This window comes from Mixophyes fleayi, chromosome 4 (assembly GCF_038048845.1).
Source record: "Mixophyes fleayi isolate aMixFle1 chromosome 4, aMixFle1.hap1, whole genome shotgun sequence".
Classification (NCBI taxonomy): domain Eukaryota; kingdom Metazoa; phylum Chordata; class Amphibia; order Anura; family Limnodynastidae; genus Mixophyes; species Mixophyes fleayi.
Window position 1 is genome coordinate 74,419,197 of NC_134405.1, and position 15,839 is coordinate 74,435,035.

At 38.4% G+C, this 15,839-nt stretch overlaps 1 protein-coding gene across 2 annotated transcripts in view; it reads left to right on the forward strand.

Moving 5' to 3' along the window:
* Positions 1-610: 610 nt before the first annotated feature.
* The window catches only part of UNC5D (unc-5 netrin receptor D), a 397,571-nt gene continuing 382,342 nt past the window's right edge, over positions 611-15,839 (forward strand). For both annotated transcript variants that reach the window (XM_075207473.1, XM_075207472.1), the window contains exon 1: positions 611-1,662. In XM_075207473.1, coding sequence (XP_075063574.1) covers positions 1,578-1,662 — 85 coding nt within the window. In that variant the 5' untranslated portion in view covers positions 611-1,577. The remainder of the gene's footprint in view (positions 1,663-15,839) is intronic.

Genomic DNA, 15,839 nt, shown 5'->3' on the forward strand with positions numbered 1-15,839 from the left:
CACCTTACTAGTTATTCAGATATGATGAAAGTGACTAATAGCACAATATGGGCCAAATAAAATACACTGTATAATTTACTAGCCTTTACTGTATTTGGAGAGACACATGATTTTAAGCAAAAGCTTGTGGTATAGTGCTCTATTGTGAACAGTACAGCACGTTACATAGCTTCGAGGTTGTCAGTTCAGCACTGGACAGCGCACAGTAGTTCAGCTCCAGCACTGGATAGTACAGCAAGAGATCCAGGTTTCAGCACCGGACAGCTCCGTAAAAAAACAGCCAGATCACAGTCTGGATGGCCCCAAAGATGACAGTATATTTCCCTCAGCAGTGACACCTGTATCAGAACGTTACTGCTCTTAGTAGGACCAAATCTGTTTCCAATCATTTCCCAATACCAAGCTTCTAGCATAGCTCTCTAGTCACTGACAGAAGTCAGACAGCAAAGGCACTCGTCTCATTCCATGGACTGTGGCAATACCTCAAGCCCCACCCATCAAATATCATCCCTGCACCCATTGGCTGCCAGCAAGGGCATTGCTCATTAAAAATTTAGCAGCTTCTTGTGGTCTGTGGCTGAGAACGCTGAAGCTTGGCAATGCTGCTAAGGGAAGGGAAGAGGAGAGAGGTGGAGGAAGAATAAACTACAGGCATTGATTCAGCCAGCGCATTATCAGACCATAGGAGTATGGGGTGCAGAACAGCATGCAGGAGCTAGGGAAGTAGGATCAGCCGTAGACAAAGTTGTGAAGGCAGGGATACAAAGATTAGTGTCTGGTCCGATGGAAAGCAGCATCAGCAGAAGGAGGAAATATGCAGGTAGGACGCAAAGCTTAGCAAACAACTAATAAGCGTTCCCAAAGGCGGCTGGGGGAGGGAGGGGGGTATTTAAAGAGAACCAGAGGGGAACAGCACAGCACTGGAACCAAACTGTAAAGAACTAAGATCGTAGTACAGAGAAGAGCTATTAAATGTTGATAGCATTTATTGCACAGGGATACCTGGAGCGTCCAGTGGTCAGAAAGGGACTGGAACAGTAAAGACTCCCAAGGGACAGTAGTGATTCCCCTGAACATAACATTGAAGCAGGGGTATAACTCTCCTTGTGTACCTTCCTGTATCAGCCTGTCAGGCTGCAGCCAAAGGATATTGGGTAAACAAAATGCCATCAACAATGCACACCTAACCTTGCTTCCAGCTATTATTTGAAGCAAGGTATGTTACAGTACCCAGAAAAGATGTAAGGATATAAAAGGCAAAGGGGAAGAAAAGGCTGCTGTTGTGCGGAGGGCATGACTTAAGCGATCCAGGAAAACACAGGTTGAGAACAGACTATCCAAGGAATATTCATCTCCCCGTGCTTGAAGAACTGCTATCAAGGTATACCCAGCAGGGAGATGCTTTCATTCAGCAGGAAAAAATACACAAGCCGTAAAGCTTTACTCAGTGAATGAAGTATGAATTATAGTAGGGCTGCAGCATCCTGGTATTTAAGAAAATCATATTAGGGCTGCAGCGTACAAAGAGACTGGGGACAAAGAAGACAGGAGATGGCTGATTGTGACCTGTATTGAGGATGGAGACAGAGCCTGGACATTTCCTGGTTTACCTGATACTCCTTTCCGCTGTAGGATTTTACCCAGGAGGAGCTGCACAGAGAGGTACAAATACAGCTACTGTATATCATCAGGTGTCTGTGGGTAACTGTGCTGCTGGACTGTGCTGGGTGTCTGCAAAATGTATGCAATTATGCATCAGATGCATGTGTGTTACTGGCGCTGTCAAATGTGTTTGTGATCATTCGTACCAATGTGTGTGATTAGGTATATTAGGAGTCTGTGCCATGGCGAATGCTGTACACCTGTGTGTCACTGCCTTTACACTTAGGTAGCGTTTCTCACGTTAATATGTGATATGTGTAACCACACCCTCCAATGTGTACCACAGCTAGTGGCAATAACATACAGTACATGTGCAAACATAGCGCACACTGTGCACCTTCACGCTTAATAAGTAAGCAAAGTATCACCAATGTATAATAGCCATAGTTGCGTGTAACGTGTTTATTGCTTTAAGCTTGTGACTAGCAATGGTGTATAGTTGTGCACAGTGTACGGCTGATAACTGCACTGCAGACTTGTCATTTTTCTGACCAACAACGTTTTATAAACGCCTTTCCAGTGTCCCTAACACATAGAGGGTTAAACTCCCTGTGCATGCTCCTTCCTTTATATTCCTAAGGCCATATTTAATTTCTACTTAGGCCACGGAGGAGTCAAAGCAATAAGACCCAGTTATGTGTGATAACTGATATTAAACAATTCAGAAATGAACCCTAGGCTAATGAGTTGCAAGCATGACTAGTTCAATTTATGTGAATCGTGTGTAGGAAGACTCTGCACACAATATATTGAACGAGGTATTGTGAGGACGTGAAAAGTGTTCATGGGTTATTCTCAAGTGAACATTTGATATAACTTTTTTTATTTAATGAAAAGGAAATATATTATTAGCAAATGTGCTGCTTTCAGATAGACTATTCTTATATTGTTTAGTAGCCGTTCTGGTGCAAGCAAGCTATTATGACGACCGATTGAAACTCATCTGAAAGCAGTTTCGTGTATAATTACATATGTCCAACCCATATACCGTGTGTTTAATTGAAATGAATGGGCTTTCGCAATGTTACTGATAAGCTATAATAACTAGAAATACATCATTGTGATAGCATGTGTGTGTATATACCGCATGGTACATATCCGAATTCTTCTGGTGTATAGATGATTAGTGAATTGGCCATGGTGGGTTAACAGATAAAATAATAAAGGCACACTTTAATGGGTTTTGCAGAAATTACATTAACGCATCACATATAGTCAAAACCTCAGCATGACCGAATAATCCACTCCAGCTACAAAACCATCGGCTGCCTATATGTACATGGTTAAACGAAGTACACAGACACATGTCTTCGAACAGCTAAATCCATAAGGTTGCTTTAGATAATATATACATCTGCTTCTACCAGGTAAGCAGAAAGTGAAACAGATGTCAAGATGCTTTGTTAGTGCTGTGTTATGGGGATGCTGTTAATGCTGCAACAGTTAGATCCCGCAAACCAACAAAACACCAGAGAATTGAGGGGAAAGTATTGACAAGTCTATCATGCATAGCAAAAAAAGAAACCAACGTTTAATGAGTGTGTACCTGGCTGCCGCTGGCTTGGTACTTGTCTGCACGGCTTGCTGATTGCTGCAGTTGTATGCGTCTATCTCTCCTGCCATTTTTATTGCATTGCTATATAACTTTAAATGTCTGGACTCAATCTCTCCCTGGTATACAGTGAACTCCTTTGCTCGTCCTGGTTATTTGGTCAAATATATGATGGTCCTCCAGTCCCAACGGAGCCTCAGGTGATACAGTCTCGTTTTACCTATCACCCTAAACTAGACATATGTTCCAATATCAGCAGCAATGAGATTGGATTACTGCTCTCATATAGAAAAACTTTTCATTTTTAATAACTGCCTTCGATTACTTTGTTCCAGTAAGAAAATCAACTAAGCAGATACCCAGCGATAAAACGAGTGGTCCAAGGTAGAAAATTCCTCTTTATCCTGCGCTTTGAGCATTATTGTCCTTAGATTGTTAAGGAAGAGTTCATCAACCCATGATGAGTTTAATATATATAATAATGACAGCCACTTAGAGGGATAGTGCTTGCTTAGAGCTATAAATGATCTCTATAACTGATTGAGTTGGTTGTGGCAATACAAAAAACACCCCAGTGCTTTAAAGTAACGGTATACATCACATATTGTCCAAAAGAGTCACAAATGTCCTCTGAGTGTAAATTTTTATGTATTTGCCTCAAACACGAAAAAAACCTTCTGTTTATGCAGTTAAAATCTGTACATTAAACTTTCCCCAAGTGTCTGTGTGCCATTGACCGTTGCCAATGTGTCATTATTCTTGGACCCCTAGTGCCAGTGTGTTCTGCAACTCCAAAAGAGGCAGATCCCAATACATTAAAGTCTGGGGACCCCAAAAACAGATGCTGGGACCTCACTAAGTTGTGATGATCATCTCTGGTATATCATATATTATGTGCATTCCCCTATGGACCTACATTTAGGCAATCTGTGGTTCTCCAATTGTTTTGGAACTGCAAATCCCAGCATTCTCTGGCACCCTCTGCCAGATAAGGCTTGCTGGAACTTGTAGTTTCGCAGCACAAAATATGACAAAATGCTCTGGTTATACCAGTATTGCATACAATAAGTAATCTAGTACGTTATTGTTCAAAAGAAGCAGTTTGCTCCTGTTTGTTCTTTGTTAATCCTGTGTAGCAAAATACAGTCTAATAAAACGCCTTGTGATCTTTCCACAGGAAAGAGAGCAATCGGATAATCAGTAATAAGTTAACAACATTTCATTAAAAAAAAAAATCTGTTACAGATTAGTGCATGTAAACACGCAGTGTGGGCTCAGCGTGAGTGTACAGTATTCAGATATAATGCCAGGTGCTCGGCAAAAGACGTGATGGTTAGACACTGGGGGGCAGCACGTGTCATAGCTGAAAGAGAACATACTGTATTATGCATGTTGCAGTCTGCATCCACTGGAACGTACATAGAGATAACATAATTATAACATACCACAATATACAAGTGTGCAAGTAGCACATAATAGTCATGATTTAGAGGCCAGTAAGTGACTTATAATAAGACTGCTGTATGTTAGTGAAGGGATGACTTACACAAAACAATTGCTATATCTATATATAGTGCATAGCAAAGTCAGATAAAACTAAGCAATTGGTTTCTCTGCCTTTACCTTTGGTAATATGTTGCAGTTATTAGTGCCGTGTTAATTCTATATGGTTACTTTAAAATGGTGTCTAATACATGCTGGCATTGTTTGTGGAGTACTTTCAATAAAAAGTAGATAAGAGTTATTTATAAAAAGCAGAGCTACAATTGTAAATTCTGGTTAAGTATGGATACTGGCCAGGTGGGGAATACTTTAGCTTGCTCAGCTTAGCGGGAATTGCAAAATATGTATCGTATATTCTGTTTTTATTGGACACCATCAACAACAATGTCAGTGTTATTTAATATATTGCCAAAGGTGAGTGCAGAGGATCCATTTCTTCTTTTCTGTAACATGTGTCGCTTAGGGCCTGAGTCCTTAAGGAGAGCAAAGCAAAGAAAAAAGTCTTCTCCTGGACAAACCATGTTGCAATGCAAGGGGTGCAAATGGGTTTATTGTTTTGCACATAAGTTAAATACTGGCTGTTTTTCATGTAGCACCCAAATTCTTGATAGCTTTATTTTTACACTAAAATTTAATATTGATCTATGACATGCCCTACCACAATAATAAATCTGCCCCCACATTTTCAATTTACCTCCCCCTTCAATGCAATATGGTTTTGCCCAAGTGCAAAGTTACACCTTTTTTAGGCTTTTCTCTCCTTAATGACTCAGGCCCTTAATGTACAGTCAGGGAAGGAGTGATGTGAAACATCATACATCACACGCACAAATACATCTATACGCGATTAATGGTTTTACAAGTGCAGGAAATCTATATTGTAAGAATGATAATTTCCCCATGTATTACAGCAAGCAGATATTGGTACCGACAGTTATCTTTGGGCCATTCTTGGTTTGCTCACAGGTGGCCGTAGCCTAGCATGTGTTGATTAACTTCAATTGACTATTTACCTGTCAAATATATGCAGCTGCGCTAAAATGTAATGCCCTCTCAGGCATCTAAAGATGACCTGATCTGTAATGATTTCACAGCTACATAAATGCATCTACAGCCTTTCCCTGATTGTGTGCGAGAGCAGAGCTTATTGGTTTGCTTAAATGTGAAGTGGTTAACACCTATCTCTACCAATAAACTCTGCTCAATCCACAAGGCTATGGCTAAGCAGACAGCTGTTAGATGTGAGGTACTGTGCTTACCATTCTGTGTGATGTACCGTGTACAAACCATTAGCTTGGCATATTGACAGTGGCTAGGTAGTGATAGTGTTCTGTGGTAGAATGCTCTGAGCAGGGAGATGAATCTGCTCTATATAAATGACCTTTCTGTGATCCATCGGTTTTAACCACAACACACAAGAGCTGTTCAAATAAGCATTGCTTGGAATGGCCTCCCGTGTGGATACCGGAAGACTCTCTGCCCAATCAAGTTCTTGCTCAAATCTGTCTTAATTATGCAGTTGATATTTTTATTATATGAATGAATTTGTCTTAGCCAACATTTCACAAAATATTCTCCCCACAAATAAACTGTCCACCAGCTTTTCTTCACAATAGTCCTCCTCAAATTGTCATTAGCATGTCCAGCCTATGTCTCTGGTAAAACACAGGAGCGTCCTACCAAGTGTATAGGAAAGATACATTGCCTCAAAGCAGTACATATCACATATGGTTTCATCATCTTCAAGTTGTAGCTCACTGTACAAGAGTGATCTTTTCTCTGCTACAAGGAGAACATAAATGTTATGACAAGCTGACATAATGCTTTGACTTGAAGGCTATTAGACAATTACCATGGTTGCTGTCTTTTAAAATGTCATCTCTATGTTAAATATAACGGGGCTACGAACTTGTCAGTTCCCATACCATAGCTTCATGGGGTTCCAACAGGCAATTCACTGGAAGATATCTGGAAATGTTTGATGTAATGAGGAAATTTGATCAGAAATATAAGCAGCAGAGAACTAAACAAGGGGTCACACTAAACCATTGAGGCAAATGGGGAAATTTGTTGGGATGAGTGCTAGGACGAACTAGAGGCACAAAGTTGGATTTTGAACTGTACTCTGCAACTTTCTGTCCTAAATAACCCATCATCATCATCATCATCAATTATTTATATAGCACCAACATATTCCGCAGCGCTTTACAATTGGGGACAAACATAGTAAACTAATAATCAAACTGGGTTAAACAGACAAAGAGGTGAGAAGGCCCTGCTCGCAAGCTTACAATATACAACCCACTTTTTAAAAAACATTTTAACATTGCTTCACAGCTTCTGTTTAGTTACATTTATGTCACTCATTTATGTTGTTACATAAATATTTATTTTTATATTTTTATTTCAGTTTGTTACACTGTGTTACTGTTTTGATAATGATTAATGTATTCTAGTGAGTTAGATACACCAGAGCTATGTGTAGGGGCATTCTCGGCTGAAAGGCATCTTTTTTTTCAGTACAGGTGGAGTAAATTATTTAACTGGTGAAGGAAACAATTGTGCAGGGGAGTTTTTCCTCTTTGACCGGACTCTTAGGACTAATGGGTGAGGCTAGTGTAAGGGGCGGGAAGGAAGTGGTGTGTTTTCTATAGTTTTAATCAGTTAAATGATTTCAGGAAGTGCGATGTCTCTACAGCTAATGTAAATGTGACAGGGGATACCATTTTCAATTATTCCAAATAGACATGTCATGACAAAGCAGCTTAATCGCCAAAACAGGTGTAGAGCAATTGACAATAAATATATAGATATTAAAAAATAAAGACAGAGCGCCAAACATAGTGTAAACCTGTACAACACATAAAGGTGCAATAGAGTTTATTGGTCAATTGCCCAATAAGCACTATTGCACCTTTACACTAGATTTACATCACGTTTGGAGCTCTTTCTTTATTTTTTAATTTCTAGATTAACGTCGTTTTGCAAACAAGTATCCTTAAGAGAAGAAGCTGCCTACCATATGTATGAAATTAAGTATATTCTAAATTAGTTTTCACTTTTTTTCATACAACGTTGGTGTATCACTTAGCTTGTGATTGGCTTACTTCTTTGCTAAATATATAGATATATTCAAAGTCCAGCATAGGATCATGAACTACACTGCAGAGTAATAGTAAGCGGCGTGTAGATGGCTGTAGAGTTTTTAAACTGACCTTGTATAGAGAACATTTTTGAGAATCCACCTGTTTACCGATTCTCCAGTTACATGTACTTACAAGCCATGCTCTACAGTTTTTCATATCAGGCTTTGCAGATTTTCAATAGGAAAAACATCATTAAATTAACCCCAATTAAATTTTTCAACATTTAAATGAAAAACAATATTTGAAACACAAGTTGTGTAATACCTACACATTTCTATGTAAATGTTTACAGCCTTCTGAGATAACTGATTCCTACTATCTGTCCATTAAGTTTGCACACTTTTATATTTTTGCTTGTGTAGCTTCTACTATGATCTTATATGTATGATTTCTTTCATAATTTTTGACCATCATCATCAGCTATTTATATAGCACCACTAATTACACAGCACTGTACAGAGAACTTATTCACATCAGTCCCTGCCCCATTGGAGCTTACAGTCTAAATTCCCTAATATACACACACACTAGGGTCAATTTGATAGCAGTCAATTTACCTACTAGTATGTTTTTGGAGTGTGGGAGGAAACCGGAGGACCCGGAGGAAACCAACGTAAACACAAGGAGAACATACAAATTCCACACAGATACGGCCATGGTTGGGAATCAAACTCATGACCCCAGGGCTGTACGGCAGAAGTGCTAACCACTAAGCCACCGTGCTGACCAACCAATCCATTGCAGCGTCACATCAATTAGTGCTTTGTACTTTATTATATGTATGATGCGTTTAACCCAGTTTACATTATTAGATTTTCCCTGTATCACCAAAGATTGTAGCGTAAACTTATGCATCCCATACAGTGGCTTAAAGTTGTGTTTTATTACAAATTATCTTATGCTTAAAAATGCATACTCATAAAACTCTTCCCACAATCCATGTTACTTTTATACAATTGCAGTATACCTTGAGAAGTATCAGCAGGCAATAAAACAACTTTAAGAAACAGCAATATGATTTGTAAATCGCCATAAACAATTTGAAAATGTGCTTCATCTAGAACAGGTGTCGCTAAATCACCAGCGCTGCTCAACGTCAGGTTTACAGATAAATTAGTGTCACAGGAACTCCATAATTGCCCGACACACTTCTTAAACAAAAAATAAGATTGAATATTTGCCTTCTTTATTTTGGCTTTTCTGCGCTTTTGGAGGCCTGGGTTGAATAAAACATATGTCTTTAGCTAGTGTGCGGCTTCTAGATTAAGAATTAGTTTTATAGTCTAGCCAGCAACCGTCCTGGTATTTCAATAAGGGTTGTATTTATTTAGTAATAAATCACGGGCGATATAAATATAAAACATGAGAAAAGTTTCTATTTAGTTGTGCTTTGCATTCAGTTGGGGGAAGTCAAATAAAAAGAGGGACATTTGGATGATGTAGCTATCTCTATAGGCAGAATCGCACGTCATTTTAAGAATTTCCACATATACAGATCAATCCATTGTGCAAATTAATGGTCCATCTGTGAATTCAAAGTGTAGTATTTTTTCAAGGGGGAACTCAAAAGTGCAAGCCGTGCACAAGTGATATCATATTAAAAAAGCACAGAGTACGGCATGCTACCCACACTGATTTACATTTCTCCATAATAAGAGGGATGGTTTCAAAGTAGAAGAATGTTGGACTGTGATGTGACATTTAGACATCTGAATAGTGGATCTTTTTAGATTTTGCTTCCTCTGAGTACACCTAGGTGCACCTCTCCTTTGCAGAGAATAGTTGTGCTTCTTGATGGGCGCTGGTTGGATTTTTTGAGGCGCACTAGTGCAAACCAGCGCCTTTTGTGGCTGAGCCCAGAGTGTGCTTCATAAATGAGGCTCACAGTGTATAGGTGACAGATCCACTTAAAGAAGCCCTACGTTGCTAAATGGATTAGTTGTACACTTCATGAAAAGATATCTAGAGATGGAATTGGAGCTCTTTTCTCCATACAGTGGTGTACAGCCAATAAGCTCTCCATAAATATGAATGTATTACAAAGGATCATTATAATACCAAACCAATGCATCTATTTAAACCTCAGCTTCGGCAAAGTTAAAATATACTTAATGTTATACATTAAAGAACTGGAATTTGAGTATGGGCCTTTCGCGAAAAATAAACAAGAACTTTTTTCCCCTTCTGGTATTAAAAAATAAATCTTAATCTTAGCGCTGGGTATGGAAGCCCAAATACTGCACAGGATAATAATTTTGTTACCGTGATTTTCACATCTGTTCTCAACAAAAAGGCAGGTGCAAAAAGTGCTCACGGACTGCTGTGTCACGTTAACCTCATTAACATACTGCTATTTTTAATGGCTGCGTATCACCTAATTGTAAAAACGGGAGCAGAGGCAAAAATAGTGCTTACTAAGATAAACAGTTTGTCTGCAGTATTCATGGCACTAAGCACAGTAAAATCTCTGTAGTATGTAGAGCAGGTCAGATCACTCACCTAACTGGTTGCTTAAGCAAAGCTACCATTATTCAGCATGGCAGGGAATTGGTTAACCCTCAGTTTCTGTGAAATCAAAATGGTTAGTTGTGTTTAAATGTACTCTAACCATATTATTTTGTGAATATATTGCAGATAAAAAAGAGGGAGTAATTGCAGCGCCACTGATTTTTCAACATATAACAGAAAATATTCCTAAAACTGACTTTGCAGTATCCGTAACGTTCACAGACTGTAAGAGATGTTCAAAATCACGATCTATTGAAAATTAACTTACAGTAGCGGTGAAACTGGCGTTCCCGTAGTAGTTACTTGTAAGATAAATCGTCTAATTTCTCGGGAGTGTTCTTTATAAGTCCCCATATGTCCCGGATATACAGCTACTGATTGTTGACGAAGTATGTCCTATCTTCTCCTCTCAGCCGCAAATCGGAGGGAAAGAAAGGAATATACTGGTGTAGTATGTATAAACAGATATTTATTCTAAAGACATAAAAGACCGGGATACAATTGCCCGTACCAGATGATGTGTAGGTAGCAATCACAGAGAAATCACCAAATGGAAATGCTGAGCAATCTAATCCACTGTCCACACTGACCCAACGCGTTTCAACTTTAAAAAGTCTTTTTCAAGGACCTTGACAAAGACTTTTTAAAGTCGAAACGCATTGGTTCGGTGATATCGATTGCTCAGCATTGTATCCCTGTCTTTTATGTCTTTAGAATGTCTTTAGAATAAATATCTGTTTATACATACTACACCAGTATATTTCTTTCTTTCCCTGGAGCTTACAGTCTAAATTCCCTAACATACACACAGACCAACTAGGTCAATTTTGATAGCAGCCAATTAACCTTCTAGTATGTTTTTGAACTGTGGAAGAAAACACACACAAACACAAACACAGGAGCATAGAAACTCCACACAGATGAGGACATGGTCAAGAATCGAACTCATGACACTGTGCTGCACATGTGTGTGTATACAGTGGTATTAATCCTTTATGGTCATGAAGAATGTATACGATTTTTCTATTCTTCTCTTTAAATAATAAATGAGATGAGCAGGTTTCCAAAATATAATATTTCTATTTTTTATTAAAAAGATATTATGCATAGATACAGCCATACTGGACGAAGCAGACATACGCCAAGAGTCTCAAATGCTAATTGACAATCTATATTTGATTAAGTCATTCTTTTATAGAAAATGTTACTCATTATTACTTTAAAACACACCTTCCCAGCTTACATCACTGCTGGCAATCTAAGTCTCTATCATTAAAGTGACGTGTTCTTGGAGGGGCCCTTTGGAAGGGTCGTCTTGACCTTATTTGGAGCCAATATTTCTTTGGCCTATCCGGCTGTTGTGAAATAATGGAAATTTACTAAAAACATGTCTCTTGTTATTTTGCTCTATTATGTAATATGTAATTGTGTAAAATATAGAGTTCAACACTTTTTCCTTCTTAAAAGTACAGGCACTAATCTTAGATTAGTTCTATATATTAGTAATATATGGTTTTTGCTAATTATTACTTTGACAGGAATTAACCTTGGTGTTGTGAGGAACCTGTACAGCCACATACAATGACTGGAAATGTGCTCATATAAATATGTGATTATTCTCAGGTCTTTCTCAGGCAGGCACACATAGAAACAATGAATATTCACATTTTAGAAGAGAACGAGGTGTTGTATTATTAATAGTCTTCTTTTCAACCGGATGAATAATTTGGGTCATAAGAGTAATAGATCAATATTCTGCACAGATTCACCTGGAGCAAATTAATAAGCCCATCATTTTATTGAGATTGAGCGTCAGCAAATTGCAGCACACAGCCCGGAGAAATAGATGAGGTTTGTTACAGAATGGCTGTGATTAAGTATAAAAGACTTTTGCTGTTTGTTTAGATTTATGCATCTAGATGTTTTTGTGTATTATGTTCCTTCTCTTTAGAATGTTACAGTTTACAAAGAACATTTAGTCACAGACTAAAGGACTTATTTTTCCATTGAAAAGGCTTTTTTCTTAACCATGCTTATCGTGCGATTGAAAGTCCCTCATCACTGGAGATACCGATCCTGAGCAGTAAGGGTTAACTTTCCGTTTCACCAGGCCAGTCTTTGTACTGTATATATGTGCATATAAGGGACGGCTAGCCATCTCTTGAAAGTGCACCGGAACTGTTTCAGTTCTACTTATTAAAAAAGGAAACAAACATTTGAAAATATTACACAACAATGTTAAAAAAAAAAATTTAAGCTTAAGACTATAATTCAAAGAATAAAGAATTTTTAAATGATTTTTATCTGCTATCGCTGTCCTGACCTCCTGTGATGGTGATAACATAGCAGGTATTGCGGTAGTACAAAAATTCAGCGATCGTACCATCGGCAGGGGTTAAAGCTGGCGGTAGCAGTGTTATCGCCGGCGGTATTCTTTTGTTGTATACAGCGAATTGAGAATAAGTCCTCTCCTTGGGGAAAATTCCCATTTTCGCCTTTTGATAAATCGTTCTGTTAATCTTTTCATTGACAGAAGCAATAACAGTGGGGAGACGTATTACAACACGACCATAAAATAAATATGTTCACCTTAATTTATTTATACAATAAATTGTAATTTCATCTGTATGCAATGTTGCAGCAATACAAATAGATTTGATGATCGTTTTAAGCAAGAGATTTAAAATTATATTTGACTTCAATACTGGTAGTGTGCTGTTTGCTTTACATTATGTAAAAATCTAGCACCATTAAAGGGATTCACCCGAGGAGCATATAACAGCAACTCCCCCTTTTGCAGCAGTAAAATGAGACAGTCCAATGAAAAACAGGGACTGTTTAAGGTATGTTGCAATCTTCAAGCTTAACGAGAAGCCCTGGTTGATAGGACGTTCAATCTAATAAAATAATTGAAGAATGAGCGTTAGAAATCATACCATATAATGTCGGATTCTGCTCAAACAACTTACAGTCTAATGATATAATTCAAATATTGTCATATAAAAGCACAACAACTTAAAATAACAACAGTGAATAAGCCAACGATAAACACAAAATTACATATAATGAACAAATGTGTTTAAACTCACCATGTTTTTTCCTGTGTTATTTTCACTTTCAAGCAAATAGAATTAGTTGACTAAATTACAGGTTTAATTAAACAGTGGTTCAAATCTCTGGTACAATTCACTGTAAGCTTTTTGCCCTAGGAGGATAAGACCCGGTGTTAAGATGCTGGTTTCCTAACGTGGCTAATCTTATACTTCTCATATCAATGTGATTAACAGACTATTATTTTCATGTCCAGCTTTGTTCCAAGAGATTTTGCGAGTCAGGAAATTGGGGAGAGGGAAAAATATAAACCGGTTGTAGATAAAAGGCTAGAGAAACAAAGTACACATGTCTCCTAGAGACAGAAACAGAATCTGATCCCTGAAATACTGCAATCCTGTTCCAGCTGAATCAAAATGCAAATACACAGAGGAAATGTCGGCATTGATAAATCCTGCTGGTAAAACTCATATCATAGAAGTTGTACTGTACCATCTGGTGCCATCGCAATGTATCACCGCTACACACAGATACTCTGGCAACACTCATTCATCATAACAGAGACGCCAAACTCTGCAAGGCCAGAGAGGGAACAGCAACCACTCTTTGGCTTTGTCGAGCCAAGTATCTACATTCATGTGGCTTCTGTTTTCCTACTTATAATGCTCTGCAGGTTGTCACATTTACCAGCTCTCCAGCATTCCTGTGGATTTCGTCTGGTGCTTGGTAAAGTGTCAGGTTATTATCCTTAAATGCAGACGATGCAGTCCGTAGCCAGTGTAGCTGAATTGACACAAGGCACCTCACACATAGGACACCCTTCAGAGTGTCATGAGAATGCTAAAACCTAGCAACTGAGAAATAGGGAGTTTTTTTTTATAATCGAGCAGAAACAGCTTCAATCACATATAGAAGCACACAGTTCACAGTACACTAACATTTCTACCAGTGCTGAGCATCAAGACTGATAAAAATATGTATTCAAAGTGGACCTGTCATGTAGTTTTACATCATCTATGATCGTGCAGCTTGAGCGGAAATATAATTGCAATGTACAATTATTACCACGCATGGCATATTTTAAAGAAATTATTTAAGAGTCCTTGCACACTCCCCTTCAGTGTCTTCCACTTTCTGCTATTTTTTTTTTTAGGCATTATTCTAAATAAGCATTTGGTGTGGGCTGTACTGTGGACTGAAGACCCTGTCACACTAATCTCATGAGATTACTCAGAGCCAGTTAGCTGAAAGCGTGCTGCATATTGGATTAATTGACACAGAAAGTTTCTCAGTCAAGGGCACAATGAGCATGTCCCTACTATACGGGATGGTCACACTCTCATTGAACATTTTATACCTATCCAGAAGGTGGTTAACTTCATGTAGACATGTAAAAGGGTAAATCGAAAGAACAGCTGTAAAACACAGTACATGTAACATGTTTATTATATGTTGTCTGTTGAAAATGCTTGTTTAATATGTAGTTATGTTCTCATTAGGTTCACTTTAAGCACTGGTTAATTGGATATACAGTGTAATTGGTTTACTAAAGCAAATGACTTTTCAAGAAACGATGCCCCTTGTATAGCAGGCAGAAGCATGCAGTATTTGTATAGGTCAGCCAAGCATGAAAGTAACTGTTACCCCAAGTCAGTTAGTGCGCAACAAAAGCAAAGCAAAAGAAAAACTTTAAACGCAATACAAAGGAAGATCGGAGAGACATATGTGTCTGCCAAGGGGCACTGTCATTAAACAGAGATTGATTTCCTTGATCTAGTTAATGGTGGATTTACCAGTGCTTACAGCCTTAGTCATTACACTAGCTGAATGAGCTTGAAGTCAGTTGGACTTGACATTGCTGATAATCCTCTAACATCTCATTACACAGAAATGAGTTCAATTTCAGTATCAAATTGCAGCACAAACAGGGAGACGGAGACTGAGATGTGTTCAGTCAATGTAATGGCAAGATAGTAATTGGCCTACACTAGTTGTGGGGAGCCCACTAGATTTGGTGGGTCTCGCGTGTCCTTCGGACAATCTCCAGAGGGCTGTATAGTGAATTTTTAATTTTGCTTTAAATAAATAAATAAATAGAAAAATAATGAAGAACAATAATATACGTGAGTTCAATTTCAGTGTCAAATTGCAGCGCAAACAGGGAGACATAGGGCCAGATTTACTAAGCTGCGGGTTTGAAAAAGTGGGGATGTTGCCTATAGCAACCAATCAGATTCTAGCTGTCATTTTGTAGAAAGTACTAAATAAATGAAAGCTAGAATCCGATTGGTTGCTATAGGCAACATCCCCACTTTTTCAAACCCGCAGCTTAGTAAATCTAGCCCATAGACTGTAATGTGCTCAGTAAATGTAATGGCAAGATAGGAATTCCACTACACTAGTTGTGGGCAACCCAG